At 31.3% G+C, this 25,891-nt stretch overlaps 14 protein-coding genes and 1 non-coding gene across 15 annotated transcripts; 5 read left to right on the forward strand and 10 right to left on the reverse strand.

The window, feature by feature from the left end:
* Positions 1 to 212: 212 nt before the first annotated feature.
* cgd4_1910 (conserved hypothetical protein) lies at positions 213 to 1,658 on the reverse strand (the record flags this gene model as incomplete). The annotated part of the gene is made up of 1 exon (XM_625785.1): positions 213 to 1,658. One exon carries the CDS (start codon positions 1,656 to 1,658, stop codon positions 213 to 215), a length of 1,446 nt encoding a protein of 481 aa, XP_625785.1.
* Positions 1,659 to 2,175: 517 nt separating this feature from the next.
* On the reverse strand, positions 2,176 to 4,524 carry cgd4_1920 (hypothetical protein; the record flags this gene model as incomplete). Its single annotated transcript, XM_625786.1, has 1 exon — positions 2,176 to 4,524. One exon carries the CDS (start codon positions 4,522 to 4,524, stop codon positions 2,176 to 2,178), a length of 2,349 nt encoding a protein of 782 aa, XP_625786.1.
* A 711-nt stretch (positions 4,525 to 5,235) lies between these two features.
* cgd4_1930 (possible origin recognition complex protein subunit 2, orc2) lies at positions 5,236 to 6,303 on the reverse strand (the record flags this gene model as incomplete). Its single annotated transcript, XM_625787.1, has 1 exon — positions 5,236 to 6,303. The coding sequence occupies one exon, from the start codon at positions 6,301 to 6,303 to the stop codon at positions 5,236 to 5,238; it is 1,068 nt and encodes a 355-aa protein (XP_625787.1).
* Positions 6,304 to 6,867: 564 nt separating this feature from the next.
* On the forward strand, positions 6,868 to 7,389 carry cgd4_1940 (putative nucleoside-diphosphate kinase; the record flags this gene model as incomplete). Its single annotated transcript, XM_625788.1, has 1 exon — positions 6,868 to 7,389. A coding segment is annotated over one exon (522 nt), but the record flags the coding sequence as incomplete, so codon positions are not given.
* An 89-nt stretch (positions 7,390 to 7,478) lies between these two features.
* On the reverse strand, positions 7,479 to 8,213 carry cgd4_1950 (RPR46-like RNAse PH domain; the record flags this gene model as incomplete). Its single annotated transcript, XM_625789.1, has 1 exon — positions 7,479 to 8,213. A coding segment is annotated over one exon (735 nt), but the record flags the coding sequence as incomplete, so codon positions are not given.
* A 61-nt stretch (positions 8,214 to 8,274) lies between these two features.
* Positions 8,275 to 9,387, forward strand: cgd4_1960 (ThiF/moeB family; the record flags this gene model as incomplete). Its single annotated transcript, XM_625790.1, has 1 exon — positions 8,275 to 9,387. A coding segment is annotated over one exon (1,113 nt), but the record flags the coding sequence as incomplete, so codon positions are not given.
* A 518-nt stretch (positions 9,388 to 9,905) lies between these two features.
* cgd4_1970 (protein with central transmembrane domain followed by gly-met-pro repeat) lies at positions 9,906 to 10,580 on the forward strand (the record flags this gene model as incomplete). Its single annotated transcript, XM_625791.1, has 1 exon — positions 9,906 to 10,580. One exon carries the CDS (start codon positions 9,906 to 9,908, stop codon positions 10,578 to 10,580), a length of 675 nt encoding a protein of 224 aa, XP_625791.1.
* A 141-nt stretch (positions 10,581 to 10,721) lies between these two features.
* cgd4_1980 (TBC domain containing protein) lies at positions 10,722 to 11,801 on the reverse strand (the record flags this gene model as incomplete). The annotated part of the gene is made up of 1 exon (XM_625792.1): positions 10,722 to 11,801. The coding sequence occupies one exon, from the start codon at positions 11,799 to 11,801 to the stop codon at positions 10,722 to 10,724; it is 1,080 nt and encodes a 359-aa protein (XP_625792.1).
* A 218-nt stretch (positions 11,802 to 12,019) lies between these two features.
* cgd4_1990 (RRp1-like protein) lies at positions 12,020 to 13,501 on the reverse strand (the record flags this gene model as incomplete). Its single annotated transcript, XM_625793.1, has 1 exon — positions 12,020 to 13,501. One exon carries the CDS (start codon positions 13,499 to 13,501, stop codon positions 12,020 to 12,022), a length of 1,482 nt encoding a protein of 493 aa, XP_625793.1.
* Positions 13,502 to 14,111: 610 nt separating this feature from the next.
* Positions 14,112 to 15,575, forward strand: cgd4_2000 (apicomplexan CP 15/60K like protein; the record flags this gene model as incomplete). The annotated part of the gene is made up of 1 exon (XM_625794.1): positions 14,112 to 15,575. One exon carries the CDS (start codon positions 14,112 to 14,114, stop codon positions 15,573 to 15,575), a length of 1,464 nt encoding a protein of 487 aa, XP_625794.1.
* A 449-nt stretch (positions 15,576 to 16,024) lies between these two features.
* Positions 16,025 to 17,455, forward strand: cgd4_2010 (conserved hypothetical protein; the record flags this gene model as incomplete). The annotated part of the gene is made up of 1 exon (XM_625795.1): positions 16,025 to 17,455. The coding sequence occupies one exon, from the start codon at positions 16,025 to 16,027 to the stop codon at positions 17,453 to 17,455; it is 1,431 nt and encodes a 476-aa protein (XP_625795.1).
* An 81-nt stretch (positions 17,456 to 17,536) lies between these two features.
* Positions 17,537 to 19,528, reverse strand: cgd4_2020 (conserved hypothetical protein; the record flags this gene model as incomplete). The annotated part of the gene is made up of 1 exon (XM_625796.1): positions 17,537 to 19,528. The coding sequence occupies one exon, from the start codon at positions 19,526 to 19,528 to the stop codon at positions 17,537 to 17,539; it is 1,992 nt and encodes a 663-aa protein (XP_625796.1).
* A 447-nt stretch (positions 19,529 to 19,975) lies between these two features.
* cgd4_2025 lies at positions 19,976 to 20,060 on the reverse strand (the record flags this gene model as incomplete). The annotated part of the gene is made up of 1 exon: positions 19,976 to 20,060. It is a non-coding gene; the product is annotated as a tRNA-Leu (tRNA).
* A 217-nt stretch (positions 20,061 to 20,277) lies between these two features.
* cgd4_2030 (centromeric histone h3-like protein, cse4 like) lies at positions 20,278 to 20,574 on the reverse strand (the record flags this gene model as incomplete). The annotated part of the gene is made up of 1 exon (XM_625797.1): positions 20,278 to 20,574. A coding segment is annotated over one exon (297 nt), but the record flags the coding sequence as incomplete, so codon positions are not given.
* Positions 20,575 to 22,653: 2,079 nt separating this feature from the next.
* On the reverse strand, positions 22,654 to 25,572 carry cgd4_2040 (SMART RPR domain at NH2 terminus, SMART AZnF_C2H2; the record flags this gene model as incomplete). Its single annotated transcript, XM_625798.1, has 1 exon — positions 22,654 to 25,572. A coding segment is annotated over one exon (2,919 nt), but the record flags the coding sequence as incomplete, so codon positions are not given.
* Positions 25,573 to 25,891: the final 319 nt, after the last annotated feature.

A 25,891-nucleotide genomic window follows, 5' to 3' on the forward strand; every position in this document is an offset into this window, starting at 1 on the left:
GTTTTTGATAAGATGATGAAGCAAATAGGAATATCAAGTAAGTTAAAAAATCAAGTATTAAATTATAATCATTCCAATTGAAGCATGGAAGGAATTAAAATTGTTTACATATCTTTTATTTATTTCTGTAATTCTATTTTTGATAATTCTTATTATATAATTAATGTAATTAGAAATATAAAAAGATAAAATTTACGTGATTTAATTTAGTTTCAGAATTTCATATTTTCTATAATGTGATCTAATAGCTGGAAATTATTTCCTAAAAGAAAATAACCCCAGTTTTCAAAACAAAACATCATTAACTGATGTGAGAAAAACCGGTGTATTTTGCTTTTGAATAATACAGAGGTCTTCATCCAAACAAGTTTGTCTAAATTACCATTCGGGCTTTTATCAAATACATCACTCAATGTTTTGTGATTTAGAAAATTGTGATATTTTTCTTTAACTAAATTAATAAGTTTTTTTCTATTTTTTATGTTCCTATAGTAAATTTCATTTTTATTTTCATAAGATTTCTCGTTTCCAGAATCAATTACTGTTATCCATTCGATTAAATTATCTTTCTCACCACTTTTTGCCTTAATGATATTTGGAACGAAATTTGAATGATTTTTATTAGTTTTTGAATATAATTGGTAGTTTTGTTTAAAGTTTTTAAGCCTGTAAATGTTATTTGTTTGATACCTTCTCTCAAATTCATAGATATTGAATGATACCAATGATAAGTTTTCATTATCTATGCAGAAAGGCAGAAGAGATGCTGAAGTTGGTGGCACTAATAAATCTCCCTTTAATGACCCAATTGTGTGTCTGTGTTTAAACCAAGAGAGAGGATTAATCATATTCATATTATTCATCATATCTGCTATTAATGGCTTATTTTTATCCATCAATAACAGCTGCGAAATAGTTGGTAGCCACGAAATCCACTTCCATGGAAATAAGACTTTGAGAATTTCGAATCCAAAAAAAGTACAATCATCACTTAGTACGCCTTTATGTGGAGTGCCAATTGAAATGAAATTCATTGGCTTGAGACCACCTATTAAACCAGTACTATTTTTAGATTGAATTTCTTTTTCTAAAGGGTAATTACTCATTAAAGGAAGAACTGCTCTATTATAAAGACCACCAAGACTATGACCAATGAAGGATATTTTTTCCAAAGAGGGCGTTCTTATGATTACTTGTTGAAGCTCTTTTGACATTCTTAAAGCACCGTTTTCAATACCATCAGATGTTATAAAAATGCTTCTGAAATATCCCCAATTTGAGTGAATTTTGTAAATTAAAATGCATTCAGATTTTTGTATTTGATTATTTTCAGTCCATTGACTATTATCCAAAATATTATATTTATTTAAAATTCTTTCCGCAAGAACGTCCATATTTGCTGGAGTTCCTGCCCACCCGTGAGTCATTACTACAATGTGATTTGGGTCGCTACAATTTACCCTGATCTGATTTTTTCCTTGCGTTACAATGCTGATCAAGGAAACCACAATGCAAATTATAATGCTCGATATAAGAAAAGTTATTTCCAAACTCATTCCTTCATTTGGACTTTCCAAAAAACTGTCATTACTTCCAAGGCTACTTTTATATTTGTTCTCAGGTAAATTATTTAATTTTTGTTCTTTATATGATATCATTTTTTTTTTCTGAACAATTGTTAAACTAATTTTTTAAATTAATTTTGGTAATCTTTATAGCTTTATTATTTACTTTAAGTCAAAATAAATAATGAATCCATTAATTTAGGTTGCCTTTTAATAATATGAAGAATTTACAATGACAAAATCAAACAAACAAAATGAAAAATGGTTGCTTTAAAATTGTTCCTAACCACTCATTGTTTTCTTAATTCGGTACAACAATTATAATGAATTTTTAAAGTTTAAGAACAACGAAATTATAGTGCAACTCTTTATATTAGTCATCATTACCTGTTGTCAATTAACATGCATTACATTTTTTTAGCATTATTGAATATAGCTCGGTAAAAAATAACCTAAAATTTGCATGATATTGGCGCCTGGAAAAAGCAGTCTGGCAAGTCAAATAAGTGGGTTAAAATAATGCAGTAAAAAAAAGTAAATCAATAGATTATATTTTCTATTAATATTAAGAACTAAATAAGCAAAATAATAATTAATTAAATTTAAATTATTAAATATTCCATTCAAATTCTGTTAATAATGGAAGGTGATCAGACGGTCTTTGAGGATTTGGCAGAGACCAGTCAGGAAGTTGCAGAGCAGCAGCTTCACGAATAAGGGCCTCCTCATCTAAAAGTTCAAGAACTCCTCCAAGTCTTAGTCTTTCATCAGTATAGAATACATAATCTAGACATCCAAGATAGTTTGGGGTATAATTCGTGAAAACAGGTTCAAGAGATTCAGTAGATGACACGAGCATGTTTGGGTTGTGACCTTCAACCATAGCTTTTGCCATAGAATATGCACTGCGTAAACGCATTGAGTGTCCAAGTTGTAGATCAGAAAGTAGTCCATAACGGTCCATGGCAAGGTCTTTGTGTGTTTTTTCACAGGTTCCAGTTGCTAAAAGACGATATAAGGCACTATCAGGCGTACTGTTGAAATCACCACAAATAATAAGGCCAGGTAATACAGGCTGTCTTCTGTAACAGTCATGCAGATATTCTTCTAATACTGACACTAGAGTTTGCGCCTGCCAAATTTTTACATCATTTGCTTCTGGATTTGCAACTATGTGTGTATTTGCAATAATAACTTGTAGTGGAGTAGAAGAATTCATCGATTTCTTAGGATCAGATTGTATTTGGTTATTCGATGATGGAATGAGTACTCCGGCTTGATTCTGAACATTGTTTACCATCAAGTTAGTACCACTCATTCCAACAATTCCTCTGTTATTTACTCCTGACGAATTTCCTGTTAGCTGATTATGAATGGAATGATTTGAATCTGAGCCAATTAAATCATTTTGACGATATTCAAGAAGAATAACAACTGCAACATTATCTTTAAGCAGTCTTTTAATTGCTGCGGGATTATTCTTTACTTCAGCCGGGAGGGTTCTATGCGTAGCTTCTTTGATAAGAGCGGAAAACTCCAATGAATAGTTTTCCTTAGCAATAAATTTATTGGTTTTATAGAACGTAGCACATCCATCCATAGTATATTTCCCATCTTTCCTTCTTCCACTTCCGGATGTAAAGATCTCTGTAGTTTTTTGTTTATAAACACCTTCATAGCCATATTGTTGCAATACGGGCTTGAAAAAGTCGTCAAAGTGCTCAGTTTGAACTTCTTGGAGGCAGACAATATCAGGTTGATGACTCAGAATTTCAACAATAATTCTAGTTTTACGATACGACCATGAAAGCATGTATGCATCGCAATGAGGAAATGCTTCTTGGCTGGCATAAATTTCTGCAAGAACATTCCAAGAAAAGACTTTAAATCTAGAATGACTTATGGCCGTTCCTGTGTTGTGATGAATCCCAACTCCATTCATTTGGTTATTAGGCATATTTAAAATACACCTCGGAGGAGCTTGAGGAAGATTAGGAACACAACAGGCTGTAGTGATTTGCGAATAAGTTTCTGAAAAACTTCTAGCTTCGGATAGAGATTTTTCAAAAAGTTCTGAATTTGGATCTAATCCTGACTTAAATACTAAAAAGACTTCCAATTTCAATTGGTGACCGACATCTTCCGAAACTGGTAAATAATTCCTCTGGTCACCGACCGGAATCCACTCTTCTTGATCTGTTGATATATGAACTAATCCTGTCTTTAAAAGGAGAGAAATATGGGCATCATCTCTGTCTCTCAAGGAGTTGTCTGGGTCATTAAATTGAAACGGCCTACAGGGAACACCATAAGTATGGCTATTTGGATGCGGAGATATAGGACTCATCCCCCTAACTTCATAAAAGCGCCTTAACTGAGCAAATCCTTGCTTATAGCAGCCAACTCCGCAGAAGCATCTTAATGTTGTGGCACATTGTAATGTTGCAACTTGGCTTGGATGAAATGTACAAACTGCACGAGATGGGCCTCTACTCCAGCGGTAATGAATACTAGCCAAGCCACTGATTACAGGATTTTCTGGGTTTTCATCGTCATCATCCCAAAGCTTGCCCATTTTGTCTCTTAAAATCACAATAGGTTGTAATTCACAACTTTCTACCGGAGTTATTGGGACTTTTTTTCTAGATGAAACATAAACCAAATCACACCTATAAAGTTCTACCCCATTTTTGTTATTAGAGTAATTTTCAGAATTTTTATTTGCAGTGAATTCTTTTTCTAGAATCCTCCCTTCAAGATCCCCATCCCCCTTCATATCAGAAATTGACTCTTTATTTTTTCTGTGATTTGACCTGGAATTCTTCTCATCTGAAATATTATTAGTTTGCTGGGTTACTGTCCCAATTCGTTCTGAGGTTTCCCTCTCAAATTTAGTTCCATTAGATTTTACTTCGAAACCTTTATTATTATCATCAATAATATTTGCTATCTTATTCATACTTGTACAAATTCAATATTTTAATAATTTGTGATCACCCGACCTCTTGAAGTAATATTAAGTATATTCTCGAAGTTCACACCCTTTTTAATATACTTTCTATATTAAAGTCTTAATTAATTTAGTTCCGGGTAGTCACTAGCATAATTTATTAATCATTAACCCCTTAATATCATTCGAATATTAAAAATTCGACATCTATCACCTACAGGTAATAAAACCTTGCCTCTATTATCTGTAACTAATTGTTATTTTATATCGCAATTCTTGTGTACTTTTTGTTTACTTCAGCATTCCTTTTTCCTTGTATTTTCAAATAATTGTTTTTCATTTGGTCTAGACAAGACGCGTACAATTTAAATATTGAAAGTTAAATGAGTACCACCTAGTACAATTAGTTTGAAGGGCTACAACATCAAATAAAGCAAAAAGAAATAATTTAAGATGTAACTGCACTACAACATCGGTAAATTAAATTATTGTAAAACTTATACTATACACTGACTAAAAATAATGTTTAATTTTACTAAACTTTATATAATTAGTGTCAACTTCTACAAAATTGTATATTAGGAAGCAATAGCAAAACGATGTAGATATAATATTGGTATCTGATAATCTAATATGTCACTTATTGAGGTAAAGTTTAGTAATACTTGGAATCAATACTTGTTAATATTTAGTATAGATCTGAAGCGTATATTTCTACGTTTAGACGAGATTATTTAGGTATTCTTTTATAAGCTCACTGGAAAGTTTCAATTTGTATATAACTTTGCCATTCTTGTTCTCGCTATCATTTAAGAATTGCTTCGACAAGACGTCATGAGTGAACAATTCGATTAAAAGCTGTGAAAGAGAACTTTTCGTTGTAACAGTCATAGAGGATTTAAGACTTTTTAAAAGCTGGTCTTCAGCAGCATGTCCATATTCGAGTTGCAAGGTGGCAATAGTGTTTACAACTTGAATATGACTAGGTGTTAGACAATTTAATATCGAGTTCAGCTGCTCTAATTTGCATTGCTCGCGTGAATTATCAGAAAGTGCTCCCAACCATGGAGGAAGTTGGCTCTCATATAAGTGATCTAACTCTACATCATATTCTTCAAACGTGGATACTTTCAAATATAAAAAATTCATTTTGCAGCGCATTGAATTATTCCAAAGAAGAGGCCATCTGATATTGTCGACCGAAACAATTACACTCATAAATGGAAGCTGTGATAATTGCGATATTGCAGGCAAATATTGTCTAATTGATATACTATCTATACTGTGTATTATTAAGAAAATGTTCTTGAAATATGTACTGGAATTGTTATACAACAATTGAATCTTTGCAATCATTGAATCGATACTACAATCATTACTAATGAAATTATTGTAGGATTTAGTGCTATCTTTTAAAAAATCTTCTGTGTGATCCATTGCTTTTAATAGTTCAAATAGGCAGGTTTTGAATTTAATATTTTTAAAATAGCCTCTGATAGTTAGAGCAACATAGTTCCCATTTATTTTCTTTTTCACAAATTCATCCAAGAAGTTTCTTTTCGAGCCGAATCCATATATTAATACACTAAATCCTGACAGAGACCAAGTTAGCAATTTTTCGTGCGCGGAATTCCAGCTCGATCTCTTTTCTCTCCTAATTTTATCAAGTTTTTTTTCAATCGCCGCATTTCTCTTTTTTAGAAGTTGCAGGTCAACTTCAGGAAGTTCTTCAGCTAGATTGTAGCTTGAGCTACTTTGAATCAAATAATCGGAAAATGTTCCTTTCATTACGCATTTCTGAATAAGTCGATTTGCTTAAAAAAACTATTGCTATTAGGCTCTCAATTGAAATCTTGGTACTTGTTATTAAAGATTGCTTTAAAACTCAAATTTATTGAATTTTCTGATGATTATATGAGGGGAGCTAGGGTATACCTAATGAAAAAAACTTTATTAGACCTGAAATTATAACAGATAATTTACTTGAATTTGCAAGTACATTTGTGTGTTATTTAGTAATTGTTTCGTTATTGAATGTGTAATACTTATATGCAATTTATTATTAAATAAATTAATCGAACCGCCAAAAAAAAACTTTATTAGCTAGCGCCAAAATTTTGTCTCATAAGAGGTACGATATTATTATGGCAAGGCTTATTAAACCATAAATAAATTTATAGTTGGCCTAAGTCTAAATATAGCTGGTAATAAGAAAATTCTATTGCATTAATTAGGCGAGCATATATAATTCACATTTTTGTACAAAGTGGGAAAATTACGTATTTTACTTTTCTCTATTTTATTAATTATTTTGTTAAAAAAAAAACAAACCCTAGTGGTTTTCATAAATAAAGCAAAATTAGCATCTATAAACAGAGTTTTAGTTTCCCACGTGTTTCAACAGCACCAGTTATTAAAAACATGCAAGTTGAGCAAACATATTTGATGATCAAGCCAGACGGTATCCAACGCCAAGTTGTTGGAGAAATCATTTCTCGATTTGAGAAACGCGGATATCGAATTGCAGCAATGAAGTTAACCATTGCTACCCCAGCAATATTAGAGGAGCATTATGCTGAACACAAGGGGAAGCCATTCCTTCCTGGTCTAATTGAAAAGATGACAGGCCCAGTTCTTTGTATGGTATTCGAGGGCGTCGATGTTATCGCCCAGGCTCGTAAAATGATGGGCTCAACTCGTCCAGGCGAAGCCGCTCCAGGTACAATTAGGGCAGATTTTTGTCAACAAGCTGGTAGAAACTTGATCCATGGATCGGATTCTGCTGAATCTGCTAAGAGAGAGATTTCACTTTGGTTCAAACCAGAGGAGATTCAGTCATACAAACTTGCTTTATCTGACTACATCTTCGAGTAAATGCTATCGAAAGGAATTTAGAAAATAAATTTAAAACTAGGCTACTAGAATTAACTTTGTTTTCAGACATTCAATTTTCCGAGGTTCTCTTAGAATAGATTGTTATTATACGGTCTTACTACCTTGCATTTTATGTTATCTAACAAAATTTCTGATAAGTGTCTGATAAGACTGTTTGATGTTGCAATCGACAGTGAGATGGGGTGAATCTCATCTAATAATTCATTATGAGAAATACCGGTACCTTTATTAGTAATACAGGAAAAAATGTTCTTTTCCGTTGTATTTATAACTATTGTAGAACAACTAATGCATTGCTCAAATTCTGATTGTGTTGGGTCTAGCATTAAATGAGAAATATCTCTTTCCCCGTAGAAATGACTAGATTCAGCTATTGAGACGGCTAATGGGAAAAATTCCATAGGGATCCCCAAATCAATGAGGGCAAGAACTGCTGCATTGATACAGACTGGTAAGATCGGACCGTCTTCTGATACAATCTGCAGTGTAATAGAAATAACGCATCTGGAAAAAGAGTTGAAGTCTATAACCTTCTCAAAGAGTCTTAGAATATGGTATTCAATCAGTTTATGTGATTCCTGAGGTTGACCAATTCTGGGTCTTAAAATTACTTCCAAGTATGATTTACATTTATTACTAGATGCTTCCTCCGGCCTCCAAACAGTTGCTATAACTTTAGAAAGCCCAATCGAAAATTCTGCAGATCCATTTAAACTATTGAAAATGCCTACATTAGCCGATATTGCACCACATTCCAAATTTGTCCTTCCATCATATCTTATAACCATTAACTTAAAACTAACTTATTAAGAATAAATATTTGCTAGGTAATTATTTTTCATAACAAAAAAAAATGGGCGGTAATATCTAAGTGATTATAATTTTTTTGTTACAGCAAAAGAAATGGACAGAAACGATGCGGATGAAAACTCTATTGATGAAAGATATAGTCGTCTAACTGCTCTGGAAAATATGGGAGTAGTTGACGATTATTCTCTTATTATGAAAAAAACTATTTTTGTTATAGGCGTAGGAGGAGTTGGTTCTGTTGTTGTAGAGATGCTGACTAGATGCGGAGTGGGAAAACTGATAATAGTTGATTTTGACATTGTTGAGTTATCAAACATGAACAGAATGTTTTATAATATGAATCATATTGGTATGTATAAAACAGATGCATGTGTTGATACTTTGAAGCTAATAAATCCAAAAATTAACATTGAAAAATATAACATAAATATTGTCGAAGACTATTCAATTTTTTATAATATTTTCAAAACAAAGAAAATTGACTTACTAGTATCTTGCGTTGATAATTATTCTGCAAGAAGTATTATTAGCCAAGTCTGTAATGAGTTTGATTTAGTATGGTTCGAGTCAGGTATTTCTGAGAATGCAATTTCTGGTCATATTCAATTTGTAATCCCAGGTATGACTGCGTGTTATTGCTGTGCACCTCCTCTTGTTAATTTTGAAAGTAATTTTAGCGAAGATAAAATTAACTCCATTGTGATGAACTCTGAAAATGAAAATAATTCGAAAAAACTGTCATCCAGGACTTGTGCAGCATCACTATCTACTACAACGAGCGTTATTGCCGGAATTTTAGTCAACAATATTTTAAAATATTTTTTGGGATTTGGAGAAAACTCGAATTTTCTCGGTTACCACATGATTGATGATTATTTTCCAAGATACTCAATAATTCCTAATAAAGAATGTATTGACAAATGGTGCCGGTTACGTCAAAAAGAGAAAGAGTACAATAAAAATGAGAAAACAAAAAATAAGTCTCCCTATAAAGAAGAGCCATCAAGATCCAACGTTTCAAATGGCGAATTACTTGAGAATTATTCTAATTTTGAAGTAATCGAATCTGATATTCATATGGAATCATCTAAAAATTTATTGGAAAGTTTAAATAACTTATCAATTTCCGAGCTTATTAACAAACTGGATGAAGTTTCGTCAAAGTAAAAGCAGATTTAAGTAAAATGGCTAATTTAATTATTTTCTTATAAAGGCCTATCTTATTAGCGAAATAATATTTGTCTATATTTACTCTTTTATTGCATGCAGACCAAACCGCCTTTACATGTGCAAAGTGAAAATACGTATAAAAGAAAATTTCTTGAATTTATATATTAAAGATTAAGATTAAGTAGAAATCTTTCATTGTTAAATTTTTGCCCAATTGAGTTTTTCTCGGAAGAACTCAAGATATATCAATTTGGAATTCTATTCTAGTTGAAGAAGCCAAATAACTGAAAACAGAAATTGGTAAAAGAGGCTGAACATTTGATCAATTTGAAATAAATTGACTTGTTCAGAAATATCGTCTTTCTGAACAAATAATATTTCATGTTTAGCTATTAATAAAAATGATTAAGATAATATTTATTACGCTAATATGTTTGTTAATTAAGTAAGTTAATAATTTAATTTTCCGAGTATTTAAACATGTTCTCATTTATAGGGATACTTTTGGTTTGGAAATGCGATCAATTGGAAATTCCAAACTTGAATCGTTTTCAGTTACTTATTCCGGAAATCTTCATAAGTTAAGTGCGCATTCAAGCTTGTTTTCGAACTCACAATTTGAGTCATGCAATACTATGTGCGATGATTTTGATCCAACATGCGACTGCAACACTGCTTCTACAACAGAAACAGAAATAACTATTGATCAAGTTGAGAGTTGGATTGAAATCATTAAAAAAAATGCTGAGGCTGCTGCAAACCCTATTTTAAAGAACGATTCTACGTCAAACACTACAGAAACAACAGATTCTAGCAATCAATATGTATGGATTGGTATTGGTGTTGGAGCCATTGTTCTTATTGGATTAATTATATTCTTCATTACAAAGTCAAGATCTAATAACAGTCAGGGTCAAGATCCCAATGCAAACTATAATATGCAGGGAGGAGCCCCAGGAATGATGCCAGGTGGAATGCCTGGTATGCCCGGTATGCCTGGAATGCCAGGTGGAATGCCAGGTGGAATGCCTGGTATGCCCGGTGGAATGCCCGGTATGCCCGGAATGCCCGGAATGCCTGGAATGCCTGGAATGCCTGGTATGCCTGGAATGCCTGGTGGTATGCCTGGAATGCCAGGCGGAATGCCTGGTGGTATGCCTGGAATGCCTGGTGGAATGCCAATGCGATAGAGAATTTCTAAAATTTAATTAGGAGTACTATTAATAGAATTCTACAGTTGTTTTGATTGAAAGATATTTTCATATTTCTAGAGCTAAATAATAATATATATGCGATTTTTCAATAGAAAGGTGATAAATTGCAAACATAATTTACTCCTTGTAGTTTAACTTGAAACTTAGTGCGCATTGAATAATATCATTAATATTTATTGTATAAGGAGCTGTCTTCAAAGTATGCAAAATATTTTCAAATGACTGATTGAAAAGAGAGTTCTTCAAGATTTTCAAAATTGCAATGGAAATTTTGAAGATTAAGTCTACACCTTCAAGGAAAAACAGGTCCCAAATCCTCGCAACTGCATCCAAATTAAAACTGTAGGCAAATATAGTCATAAACCATTGGGAAGCATACATAGTTTCATCCACATTTTCGTTTCTAAAGTGATTATAAAGATTTGGAATCCGTTTCTTAAATATTTTTCTTAACTTCTCTAAATGAGTATTTAATAATGGCAACCCTGGAAGATACAAGCCAGAAAATTTATACTTTCCAAGAATAGAAATTAGCATATAGAATGAATCCTCTTCTGACATGTACATTAACAGAACACCAACAATAAATCCCATTCCTTGGCAGTAACCAACATCCGGATTATATAGACTATAGGCCCTTAAAACTGAAAACAAAGAATTTTGCCCATGATTATTTTTATCACGAAATAAAGAATGTCTTGGAAAAGTTCTACTTATATCTCTATATATATCACCACAGCATGGGGCATTTTTTATTTCAGATAGTTGATAATATAGATTCTCGCTATGCTCGCTTTTTATATTTTCTACTTCTGCCAGCTTCATCCAAATGAATCCTCTAAATTGAGCTGGAATTCCCTTTCTCAGTTTACTCAATATTTTTAAATGATCTTTTTCTAAATCAAATTTCTCAAAATCGTAACATAAAAATCTCCACTCTTCAATTTCAATTAGTCTACTTCTGTAGTCAAATTTATGGGGAATTTTTATGTTTTCTGAGTTCTTACTTTGAATATCGCCGATATTTTCAGCATCTATAGTTTTATTTTCACATTCTGAGAACTTTGCTACATTATCATCATTTATTTCTGGGAACTCTTTAGAAATTTCATTATATCTCTCTTCAAAATCAGACATGTGTTCTCCTTCTACAAACTCCTTATTTTGAGAGGCTTTTTCCAAATCTTCTTTCGGCATTTGTTACACAAGCTTATATTTACAAAAAGTCTCAGTAAAATGTATAGCTAAGGTTTCATAATAGAAAGAAAGAAATCCTAGTTTTTCTTAGAATAAGCAAAGTATTATCAGATATATGATAGTAAAAATATATATTAAATAATTGTGTGCTAAACCACATGTGATCAAATTTGCAATTCTAAAGTTTGCGCGGTATTGAAAGCAGTTAATTCTTGTACTTAAATATTAATTCCCCTTCTTTTTAAAATACTTTTCGAAGGAGAACTGTTGGATTCAGAAGGCTTTGATAGTGCCTTTTCAGCAGAGATTATCTCTATATTTTTAAGAGAGTTCAAGTTGTAATTTTTACAGGAATCTGACGAGCAGAGTTCAGGATCATTTTGGATATCAGAATTCGGTGAAGACCTAAATAAAATGCAGTTTATTTTATTGCTACCCTTCATATCACTTTTCTTATCAAAAATTTTTACAAGTGCTCTCGATGTAGATATTGAATCAGGGAGGAGCATACGTACATTCTTTGACATATCAAATCTTACTCTTTTCTCTTTATCTTCATTTTTACTTTCGTAATTAGCACTTCCCTGCTTGTTAAGTGAATTTCTCTTCTTGTTTTTTGAAACCTTTGGTAAGCTGTTTGAAAGTGCCACATTATTTTTTAAAAAGTTACTTATCTTTTCCATAGTTGAATATATATTATTTCTTTTATTTTGAGTAATTGAATTTTCATTAGATTTGGAGAGATTCGAAAGACTTGAATGCAATTTTGACATGAGATTGACAATATTTTCCAATAAGAAACTGGAGATTAAATTCCTTTCTTCTTGATTAATATTTAAGTCATCAATGTCGCATACCACTTGATCAAGAAGTGAATCAAAATCAACAAATTTTAGAATCAATTGACTATAAATATTTTCTGTTAAGGTTGAGTGAGTTGTACAAGTTCTGATGACATTAATAATAAACTCGGAGTATTCAATAAAAAATGAAGAAATGTATTCATTCAACAAATTTTTGTTTGATGGATTTTCTTTAATGAGTTTGTATTGCTCATATAATAAATAAACAGATTCTTGTGGGAATTGCTTACAAAAAATTAAAGATACTCCAATACCTGTAGACCTGTTCGAATATGAGTTAATTGATGGATCAACTTCATCGCCGCTTCCTATATGGTCACTAATCATTAAAAACTTCCTTTTTTTACCTATAGAATTCTCATTATCTATATTTTCAACAAATAAACATCTACGGTAGACATCAAGCAAGCCCTTTGCAAATTCAGGATCAAAGTTTTTTTTACTGAGTAAATTTAGTGATTCAGCAAGCATTGTTCTTTGTAAAAATGTAAATTTATCCATCCTATAATGATCCATGCCATCCCATCTAAATCTCATCATCAGATAAAATTCTTCAATAAAAGAGAATAAATATTCTTTTACCTCAAATCTTTTCTGTAATTGTGAAATATTCACTGCAATTTCTCTTTGAATTAAAACTTTATCTGAAAGCCACATACTATAGTAGAGCCCCTTCCAAATTTTCAACATTTGTAAACGCGTCATTGAATTGTTGTGCTTTGATATATATCTAGTTATAATGTCTAGACCTTTTTTGCGGCTCGCAGGACTGATACTAGTTAAAGTTTTTGATAACCTCATAAGAAGCTCATTCTCATTTTCAGAGTTACCCTTCATTTCTTTGATACTAGCTTCCGGGATATGCCTCGTGTTAACCCTAAAATTATAATCTCAATATAGTTATATGTTTCAATTCGTAAGTAATTTTACTTACAATAACTACAGATCTTACTTAATAAGTCTAATTTTTGAATATAAAATACATATTATTTTGATTGGTTGCTAATAATAAATAATCAAGTCCAAAGATCGATAATTTAATCTTCTACCCAATTCTTCGATTTTCAATTATATTATTGTTATTCAGACAAATTCTTGAGAGTCCAAATAATTTTTGTTGAATTAACGGAATCTAAAATAAGACTTACAAAAAAATTTATTCTTTGACCGTTACCAAGCGCTACTCATTTTTACGTCTGTGTCAATTCTGGAAGGCGGCCAATTACATGCAATATTTTATTTGTTCTAGATCAAGTTTGACAATTTTGTAAGAAAAAAAAACATGGGTTTTTAAAAGAGTAATTTAAAATATATCAAAAAGAATACATTTAAAAGCTATAATTGTTAGTTTATGAAATTGCTTTATTTGATATACTTCAAATCATTTAAAAGATTGTGAAAGTATAAATAAATATTTACATCGTGCTAAAGCGATACATTTAAAAAAATGTTCGAGTTTATTTCAGAAATGTTTCATTCATGTTGCAAATTAAAGAAAAATCAAAAGAATGATGAATACATTTTTATCTTGTGCCCTGCCCCAAGCGATTTAGAAGAGGAATATATTGATCAAGAAGGAAATGTCAAAAAAAAGAAGCTCGAAAAAATTAGAGGAACTGCCAGAAATATTGTCGATAAGGAAATTGTCAGGGAGTGGAGTGGAAGGGAAATTGGAAGCTGTATTTGCTGTCATTTAATATATGAAGACGAAATGAATGTTTATAGAGCTGATAAATATGGCAGACATATTGGTAAAGACCATGAAGAATATGAAGGTAGCCAAACAAGAGAAGAAAACTGTGTTAACTCAGTTGGATCTCTGAGCTCATATGGCTCAAGAAAACATTTTTCTGAGGAGCCAAATAGCGCAGATTCCAACTCTACCTCAATAAGTTCAGATGAAAATAATAATGCAGTTGAGAATAAGAGTAAAAAAACAAAAGAAAGGAGGAAGTTAAATATCAATAGATCCCCAAGCGCAATTGAGAAGGAAATAGATGAAAAAGAAAAGAACAAAAAACTAAAAGAAACAAAAGATGCCAATAATAAAGAATGCTCTACAATTAGTTCTGATATAAATAATGATATCCATAACACGAATGAGAAAACAACTGATAATAGAAATAACAAAAAGCCAGAGAATACTAATTTAAAGAATGACGAGCAAATTCCATTATCCGATCAAAAAAAATATTCTAAATCTTCTCCACTTTCAAAGAATCAATGCCCTCCAAAGTTAGGAAAAAGGCCACCCATAAAGAATGAATTATTGGCTATGAATGATCAGAAAAACAATTCACTTAAGTCATCAATTCCAAATAGTAAAAAATGTAGTAAAAAAATATCAAGTGCTCCGAAAAATGAATTTAACAAAATTATTTTGGAAAAAGAAAAGGTAGAAAGTAATTCTCGCGATACTCATAAAGATGACAAAAATCAAACTGGAAATAATAATAGCCAACAAATCAACCACATTACTAGCAGTTCTAATTCTGATAAAGAAATGATTGATAACAATGGGGAAATTAAATATGAAGAGGAAGAGATGAAGTTTAACAAAGACATTTCTTCGAAAATAATACGTCACAGAGCATTAATAGGAATTCAAGCCGAAATTATTCTAAAAGATGGATCGACAACGGACTGTAAAGTTAGCTTCTCAGATGAGGAAGATGATCTCTCATTTATTTGCAACGATAAAGTTAAAGCTGTTCCTTGGAGTAACATTAGAGAGATTTTTACAACAAAAAGTGAACTTAGAATGGTGAATACACGAGCAGCTATTTTTAAAGACCCAACATTAATTATTGCACTACATTTAAAAGATACAGGAAATTGTATACCTTTGAAATTTAATTCTAAGAAAGGCAAAGAAGATTTTTTAAATTTCGCCCTCAGAATGATTGGGTAATACTAAAAGCTCACAGAAGATATTTAGTCGTCTTTTATGTAATAAATAAAGGAACATAAAATTTTGGGAGAAAATGATGGAAGTTGCTCCCAATGATATCAGACCAGGCTTTTATATTGCCATTTTGTTAGATTGAATTTAGACTTTTATAAATAGTTTAAACATTTAGGCGGCTACTTCTTTTTGCTAAAAGCTTCATACGAAGGGAATTGTAATTTAATTCTAGTTTACAAGATTCTAATATAAAATATAGAAAATCATCTAGCTAAATAGATTTTTGGAATAAATATTGTTCAATTGTATTTGCACTTTTTGATTAACCAACAGATTTAAACTTAATTTTCTAGGCACAAGTAATTTACAAAATCAAGCAATATATTAATGATCATTTTACTTACATGATAATTAAACAATTTTGATTAATTGAGTTTGTTTTTCTATACTTAATAATGAGTGAAGATGATCAGCTACAGGCATTTGTTGACCCTTTGATTTTATTGAAGGATACTATTACAAGAGGGAAAACAGATGAAATAATTAAATTAGGAGATGAGTTTCATTTCGAGTTTTACAATTGTTCATTGAATGTTAATACTCCCACCAGATGTAGAAATAGAAGAGGAGAGTCATTAAATTTAGATGATTTATATTTATTCATTACAGCTTCTAAAAGCAAGAAGTACACAATGAAACTTGCTCAAGATAATGGACTTAAATTCATAAATATTCTAGAAAAGAAAAATATTTTGGAATTCCTGAATGAGTTTATTGAAAAAACACAAGATTCAAGAATTCCATCTACATATTCCATTGAAGATTTAGGTAAATATGAATGTATAAATACGGAATTTTCCTTACAGCCATGCAGAATATTAGATAAAAGTAAGAAAATTTTAAATTTAAATTATCCATGGGTCGAATATAAGGTAAAAACAGATATTGAATCAATTAACGGAAAAAGCAGTGAAAATATAATACATTCAAAAGTTGCAAATTCAATCCAATTAAAGAATAGGGATGAAATTATGTTTGTTAAAAGAAAAGTTAATTTAATTTCACAGATATATCCAATAAATATTGACTACATTTGTCAAGGAATTGATATGTATACTAGAATTAATAGCTTGCTAACATTTATGAATGAGCCTGCAAAAAGCGAGAACAAAAAAAGATCAGCCGAATCTAGTTCATATATTCATAACGCGGAAAATAAAAAATTGAAAGACGGTAGAAGATCTAACACTGCAGATTTTGGAAAAAGAGGTTCCGAATCTTTGATAAGTACTTCAAATATATCAAAATCAAGGAACATACCAAAGTCAATAAATTCTCAACAAAGATCAACATTATTAGCATACCTAAATTCAAATAATCTCAACCCAATAATACTAGTTCCACCATCATCCAAGAGCCCAATTACATTAAACAATATAATTCAATTCTTACGAGATAAAGAATTTGTAGACCCTAACCTAGCAAAGAGAAACTTTGCTGGTAACGAACAAACTGTTACATTAAGTTTTGGCTCAGGAACCACTGTACAAAAGGTCACATTTCGAATCCTTGAATCCACTCTTAACTTTAGGAAAAGGGATTGGTATTCACTAATTGCAGTGTTCCTTACTGGAGCAGAATGGCAATTGCAGTCCTTCCCATTTAAAACGATTCAAGATATATTTACAATGGTAAAGGGATATCATATAACATATGATTCAGAGCCAATTCCTGATAACATCCGAAAATGGAATGTTGATGTCGTAAGAATTAATAGGACAAATCGCCATAACGACCTTTCAGTTTGGTTTCAATTCATGGAGTCTATTGAATCCGTTTTAGCGTCTAGTAGAGATCATTCTAAATTAGATAGAAGTAAATTATGAACGTTAACATTATTCGAATTAGACGATAGATTGCAACAGAAAGCAATTGATATATAATCTAATATTCAATGACTTAATAGTTTACCTTGAATAAATACTTCTCTTGTTTTTTCTATTAAGTTTGTGGATTTTAAGATCATCTTTGTACGCCAGTACAACTGAATCGCTATTATTATAAAAGGTAGAACAATCCTCAACTCTACTTTCAACTTCTTTAATTGAATAAGAATATAGATTACCTCTTTTTACGGCTTCAAAGTCCCAAACTATAACAAAATTATCTATGCTTGTAACGATTTTAGTTTCCGCCCAAAATCCTTCTGGCCCTTGGCATTGGTCAAATCTGGCAGGCGTGAAGTTAACTTCTGTAATTTTGTAATGAAACAAATCTTCGGGCTTTAAACGCAGTTTCCTGGATGGAGGTTTATTCCTCAGACTTGAAACAAATCCATTTCTACCTTCAGATCCAGAGTTTTCTTCTTGCTCAGTTACTGGATATAAGTGAATACAATTTTTTGTAGTTGCGAGAATCCAATTACCATTTCTAGTCACATCTACGGATATAATTGGAGACCCAAATGAATTAAGTAGTGTCTTTGCCTTTTTAAATTCTCCATCTTTGTTCATTGTACCATCATATAATCTTAGCTCTCCTAAGTCGTTGCCAATCAATATATGTCCATCTTTATCAGTTGCCATACTACTAAAAAGAACATTAGACCTATATATCTTTGAAGTAAATCTGTTGGAAGACTCCTTGATCCTACTATCCATTATAAACATTGCGCTGTTACTTAATCCCAAAAACGTTGGAACTGGAGTGGATTGAGAATCTTTGCTTGACAGTCCTAAACAAGAAATTGGAAGTCCATTTGCATCCCAACGACGTAAAATTTTTTCATTTGTCAAATCCATTTGATAAACATAATTAGGATCTGTTTCCGACAGAAACAACATTTGGGTTTCACAGTTGTGTAGTTGGCCTCCTACAGGAAGTACACTTTGATTTTCGAATTCAATATTTTTAATTACAGAAATATTTCTTGCAGGAGTTCCACTAATATTATAATTGCTTCCTTCCGATTCTGTGTTTTTAAATACAGCAATTTCTGACTTCCCATTACGCCTATTTGCCCTACCAACAAAAGTATTTTCATGTCCTATTAACATATATTTGTGATTCAAATACAATTCGTTATTTTTTGTTACTCTCCTAGGAGTTGAATAACATTCATTTTCTACTTCATCAGCTGAACAAGTGTGGTCACTTTCATTATCGCTGCATTCCCACATAATCTGATCTTTGCTGGGATTATAGTTATCATCCAGGTCCATTTTATAACTCACTCCATAGTCTGAAACTTCGTTTTTAATGATTTCAGAAATACTTTTTCTTGGCCTTTTTTCTTCCGGATTTACTTGATCTATGTGCTCTAAAAGTTTAGCAATAAATCCATCAATTTCTTCCTCTGAGCTATAGAAGGATTTGTTATCTTCGCCTTCATTCTGTATTCTTTTAAAATGAATTCGATATCTTTTTCTTATTTCGTCCTGATTAAACCCATAAAATTCAACAACTCTTTCACTTAATTTAGGCAAAAAAAGAATGTTATCCCCAATTATACTGGCAAACAGTACTTCGCCTTTTCCTGATAAATTCTTAATAGAAAAAATTGTGTCTTTGAAGTCTTTACTCGACAAAAGCTCGCAAATAGCATTTAGGCTTATTGGCTTCCATTCTTCAGCGTTAAAGCTCAAAATAGAATCTCTTTTCTTTTTAGTTATTGTATCATCGTGTTCATACAATTCTATTGGGATTTGATCTTTTATACTGCAGAGAGAACGAAGAGACAATGTTATATTATACGATAAGAATGAAAGAATATGTAGATCCATATTTTCAAACTCGAAAACGAATTTTACCAAATCTTGTCCTGACCTCGTAATAATTATAAATTCACCCTGTTTATTACTATGAAAGTAATGTATATTCTTAAAATTGAATATATAATTTTCTTTTTGATCATCATTTGGATTTACACCGCTCATGATTATGTCATCTTCAATATTCATGCAGCAGGATTTAAGTACAAGCTGGTATGTCTTTCCGTTACATTTATACAGAGACCCTAAACAATAGTATTTAGTTCGTTTGATACTAGTTTAAACTGTCTAACTTACCATGATAGCTTTTACTAATTTTAGGGGAATCACCAGCACTCGCAGAAAATCCAGTAAATATTCTTCGTATTAAACCACTCATATGTATTCGTTGTTTTTGGCATTAAATTAATTTTCACTAAGATAATATTTTATGCTCCAAGGAGATTAATTATTATTCTATTAACAATTTGCTATAAAATGTACCGAGGGCGGGGATAATTCATGTTTTTTTTAATTAGATCTCTTAGAAGTTCTCGAAAGTAACTGAAAGTGAATAATTAATTTTTATAAAATGAACTTAATTGGAATAGTTTAAATATTAGAAAAATAATAATTGTTTTGCGGGCAGAAAAAAAGTGCGTAGAATGGGATTCGAACCCATGAGAGCATACGCTCATTAGATCTTGAGTCTAACGCCTTAGACCAACTCGGCCATCCACGCGCCGCTACTACCGACCGTTTATTGTAAAATATATTCAATAACAAGAAACTAAAAATCAGCCAAATTGACGAGGGGGCGTCAATAAAAGTAAATAGTGGTTTAAGTGAAGAAATGAATTAAATTGACCTAGGAGTACTATATACCTGTAATATATGTTAATTTTAGTTACATTTTGAGAAGTGGCAAATAAGGAGCTATTTATTTGGTAAAAAAAACATTAAATAAAGTCTCCATACCTGCCTCTTAATTGTCTAGCTAATCTTATATCTCTTGGTAGTAATGTAACTCTTTTGGAGTGCAATGTGCATAAATATGCATCCTCGAATAACCCTTGTAAAAATGCTTCTGCTGCGCATTGAATAGCATGCAAAGCCTCTGCATTCCATCTCCACATTTCGCCATGTGGCACAAATTTTAATGTAACCTCTCTAACAACGCGAGCAAAAGGTAGTTTAGCAATAAGTAAATCAGTTGAGGCTTGATATTTTCTAATTTCTCTTAATGCAACCGTTCCTTAAATAAATATAATTTGAACACAGAATAAATTATTTAGCTTACCTGGTCTTCTTCTATATCTCCTTGGGCTAATGGGGCTACTACTAATTGCTCTATTATTCGTTGATTGGTGAAGAATAGGAGTCTAGAGAACTAATGAATATGTTGCATAAATGGAATTAATCAACTTACTTTTGACGGATATTTTGCAATTCGCTTGCTTGAAGTTTTAGAACGAGCCATAATCAATGAACCAATAGAAATTACTATTGAAGCCGTTAAAACAACGACTGCAATAGTAATAATTGTTAATTATCAGCTCTAGACTAATTATTTAGTATTACTTGAAATATCTATTTATTAATTCCAGAAAAATATATCGTTTTCCAAATGAAGCCCGTTTCATGCATGAATAATATCTTAATTAAACAACCAAAATATTCAAAAAAAATTATTCTTTTTAAGAAAGAAATTAAGTTTAATATCTAATTTTTTTTTATAAAAAAACTTTCACATGTATAAATTTATTTTATATTCTTTGCAAATTATTTGGCTTTGTCGTCTGTCCATCTAGTTAGTATATATTTCTTTTAAATGTGGGTAATGATTTGGCGCTGGCGGCACTGCTGCTTTTTTTTAAGCTTAAACTTCTAACATTTATGTTAAAAATAATAGAAAGCAAATCACATGCTCTTACACACAAGATAATACACTCTGGCTTGTTGCTTATTTCAATAAGTATTGATCACGGAGAAGAAAGTAAATTCTCAAAGTGGAAATGTGCTCCTAAACTTTACTTTATTATCCCAAGAATAGGTTATTTATTATCTTTGATTGACACTATTCAGGACTATTACGCTTCTATTGATAAGGAATTTTATAATTTAATTGAAAACACTTTCTCTTGGTTTGAGTACGATGGTTTGGTCATAAATAGGTAATTTATTTTTTAATAATTACATTAAATTGTATCCTTTCTAAGCCAATTCCCTGTAGGAATATTATTTGATAAGTATCACAAAAGCAATGATAGCGTTTCATTCAACATTAAATTGGTTCTTCAATACAATAATAGTAATAAAAATAATCGGAAAGCTCCTTTTTTTTCTGAAGAAAACTCAGTATTTAATAATAACTTGATTAAGATTATTACAAATAACATTAAGCTATCTCAAACTGTAATGTTTGGAGATTGCAGAAAACTTCAAATGATGAATAAGAAAGATTACAATGAACTATTTGATTCTATATACTCTCTCTCCAAGACAACAGGTGAATACGAGAAGATAATTCATCGATTGTTCGGGTCAGCAAATGAAATATATTTCAATACTAAGTAAGTTCTTCAGTATTTAAGCTTTAATAATTTAAAAAAAAAAAATTAGGAATATTCCGGTAAAAATTCACGTTAAGAACGAATCATTTTTGAGATCATTCAAAAAAGATATTAACAATCAACTAATTGAAATAAAAGATATTCTAAACCATTTCAAATTTGAAACTAATGTGAGCTTAGATTCAAATAAAGTAATTTTTCATGGGGTCGCACTACCATTAAATACGCCATTAATATTTTTAACAATATTTTGCCCTTATATTGATGGGATTGTTCAATTAGTTATTAAAGATTAATAATATTAGCTTCCTATATTAGTGTTTGTAGAATTGTTTTCAGATGCGCCTCTCTGATCAAGCAATACATTATTAGGCATAAAGTAGATAGACATAAACCCCATAGTTAGGAACCCAATAAGTGTAATCGTTCTCTGGAAATCGCTATTGTTGGAGGTTGTTATACTTGAAAATATCAAGACTACTGAAAGAAAGAATAACTGTTTTATCTGGAAAATTGCTGCTGAAAATCCAGTTATCATCCCTCCTATCAAAATCAACTCCGAAAGCAGAGTGGCTTTAGTTGCTAAAAATCAAGTAAAAATTATTAATCAAACACATTTTTGGCATACCTGATCTCAATATTTTAATGAAAGGTACGGACTTAGAATCATCTATCATTTTAAAAATTTCTAATTAAAAAAAATAGCAATTTCCCTACATCCACTGTTGGCGCGTAAATATTCTTAGTCTAAATGATAGACAACTACATAAATAAAAACTTTTTATTATTCTCCTTCTGAACTGTTTTGATATTAATACTGTTCATGTTAATATCACTTAGATTTGGAATTGAATACTTATATTTCTGTGTTTTCCCTTTAAGAAAGTTTGAGATTCTATTATTAATATCGTTATAAATGAAGTAGTGTATAAAGCACGACTTATGTGCGGTAACAAACTTATCTCCAACTAGATTCTGGACGGAACTATTTCCTGATCCAATTGATGAACAATTTTCCTTAAAGGGCCTAAATTTAATTATTTGGTTCGAATTATTTAATACTCTTGTAGGGAACTTCCACTGAATAAAGCTTAACATTTTGTCGTTAATTTTTTCCTTAATGCTGTTTAATTTAGTAATACTTGCGTCTTGAGATGTATCAACCACAGCCAAGATTAAATTATGAGATGAGCTTTTCCTATTTTCATCTTCAAATGTATATTTAGTGGAACTTTGTGTGAGAGCTATTGCGTCAGTTGAAATCCAAGATTTATTAATTGAGCACCATTTAATATTTAGTGATTCATGACAAATATCGCAAACCATATGTAAATGATCAACTGGAGTATAGGTAGTAATTACACTTTGTGTCATTTCATTCCAAAGTGAAGACAAACTATTGCAAATGTCATCTACATCTTTAATTATTTTTCCATAAATATCGTTGTTCGTATCATTAGTGATTGTTACAAGTTTATTTAATAACGATTCAAAATCAAAATTAGAAAAATTTTTTAAATAATTTATGTATTGAGCCAACAAGATATTTTTGGATACACCAATAGAAGATGAAACTTTAACAGTTGGATTAGAACTAGAATCAATTAAATTAACTTCAATTGAATTATCATTAATCCCTTTATGTTCTCTATTTGTTTCAGAAGCCATATGCTTTCCTGGCTTTCTTTTGAACAATGAGTTAAATAGATCATCAAAGCTGATATTCTTGTCACTAATTTGAGAAACTTCATTCGTGAAATCATTCGATTTCTCACCAATTGAATTTCCTAATTTGTCATTATCGCTCATAAAATCCTTACTTTCACCAGAAATTTCGGGTGAGGTCTCACCTAATATATTTTTATCGGAACTGTAAATCCAATCCTGAAGAGAAGGCCATAGAATTTGAAAGTTTGAACTTTGTTTTCTTTGTCTAAATATAAGATTTTTCGTTAGATGAATTTGAATATGCGATTCTTTCTTTTTGCTGTCAATAAATCTATAGCCACAAGTATGGCATTGATTCGGTCTCTCAGCATAATACATCGAAACATTTGCCTGCAAATTGAAATCATTTATATTATCAATTATTCTTTTCCTAATGAAATGTGATTTTAACCAAACAGATCTTTTGAACTGAATTGAAGCGTCAACATTCTCTTGGAGTTTTTTGAATAAAAGTAGCAAATTACTTATTTCTTTAACTTGAAGGCCTTCCAAAAAAATACTTTGATCCCCTCTACCGTCTATAACGTATGAATCTATTCTCCTTAGATTATCAGATTCTATTCTTGAATTACCACGAAATAGTTGATTCCAAACAGAAAACAAAATGGATGATGTACTATTTTCTAAAAATCTTGGTGAAAATGTTTTTTTAATATTACCAGCAATCCCTGATGTGCTTAATGTCGATGCAGAAGATATTGAAGATGATACCGTTGGAGACAACTGTTGTGGGGCGGTGCTAGAGTGAGGAATATTCATTTTTGATTGAGGCTGGGAAATAATTGGTTGTGCGGATAAAATACCAGATTGGTGTTTTTGATGTTGAATCTGTGCCTTGGATTGTACTACTGCAGCGGCAGCGGCCGCTGCTGCTGCTGCTGCTGCTGAGACTGATGGAGATACAACAGGATTTGAAGTTGCTGGTAGTTTAACAGATTGATTGGAAGACATTTGAGGAGGAGAGACATGCTGCTGTAGAGAAGAAGGTATTCCGATCTGTTTTACAGATTGGGAATTTGAATGATTAAAGTGAGTTTGATTCATTGAATTAACCTCAGAGTTCCTATTTACTTTGTTAATTGTAATCTCTTGTTTTTGTCTTTTACTAACTGGAAGTTGATCATTTATAGGGTTAACATGTTTATGTTCAAAATTATTTGACTCTATATTCATTACCAAAGTGTCCATTAACTTTTGGGACTCTTGAATCTTCCCATAAGTGTTCAAGTATGCTATCTTATGTACAATAGGATCTGAAACCAACTTATTCAATAGAATATTACCTCCATCAGAGATGTTACACTTTTTTATAATTGTTCTTGAGATACTTGTATATATTTCGTTAAGTCTAGCAGCTTCCGTTCCTGCATGTGACGTTTCAGCTGTGTTTGTAGTAGTCCCGTTTATACCAACGCTAGAGCTGGGGGCTATATTACTTCCAGTGCTTAAATTGGGGCTTGTTAATTTAGAAGATACGGAGTTTATGTTATTAACTTCTATTTCTATTGGTGGCTCATTCAATTTTGATCGCACACTATTAGTAGTGGAAATAAGTTTTTGAACAATATCTTGAGGGAACGAATCACTCCATACTTTCAAAAGTTTTTCTAAGGAACGTAGTATTTGAGGTGATGTTTTTGTTGTGTAAGCTTCGGCAAAGTATGGTGCGATATAAGGCAAAAAATATGGAAAAAATATAGAACCCGATCGGCATTTGCGAACGATAGAGTCTACCAAACATAAAAGAACATACTTCCTTGGAATATCTGACCTTGGAATCTCTTCTAAAATAACGCTTGCAATAATATGGGCATATTGTCGCTGATCTTCTGCAAGCAAAGTTAAATTCTGAATCATCTTTCCTGATCCTGCAGGCCCTCTTAAATTTCTTAGAACTTCAGCGTACCTTATTCGAACTAGTTTCTCTAAAATTAAATGAATAACGCAATGAGATTATACTTTCAATAGCTTTTCAACTTACCTGGACTAGAGCTATCCATCCTGATGGAAAATACAATGAACTCAAATTTTAAATCATAATATGTAAAAACGGTCAAGAGGCAACTGTGGCCAGCAAAAGAAGTTATAGAATGCTTTAATATTGATTCTTAAATCTAAGAAAAGAATGTATTGATAAGGGCGATATTAACAATTTGCATTCAATAAATAACTTATGTAACAGAATACGTAATTATTAATTTAAAAAATAAAACCGCCTTGGCTTTTGCGCCAATCTCACTGCAATATCAAGTTTATTTAAAATTCATCACTT

This window comes from Cryptosporidium parvum, chromosome 4 (assembly GCF_000165345.1).
Source record: "Cryptosporidium parvum Iowa II chromosome 4, whole genome shotgun sequence".
NCBI classification, from domain to species: domain Eukaryota; phylum Apicomplexa; class Conoidasida; order Eucoccidiorida; family Cryptosporidiidae; genus Cryptosporidium; species Cryptosporidium parvum.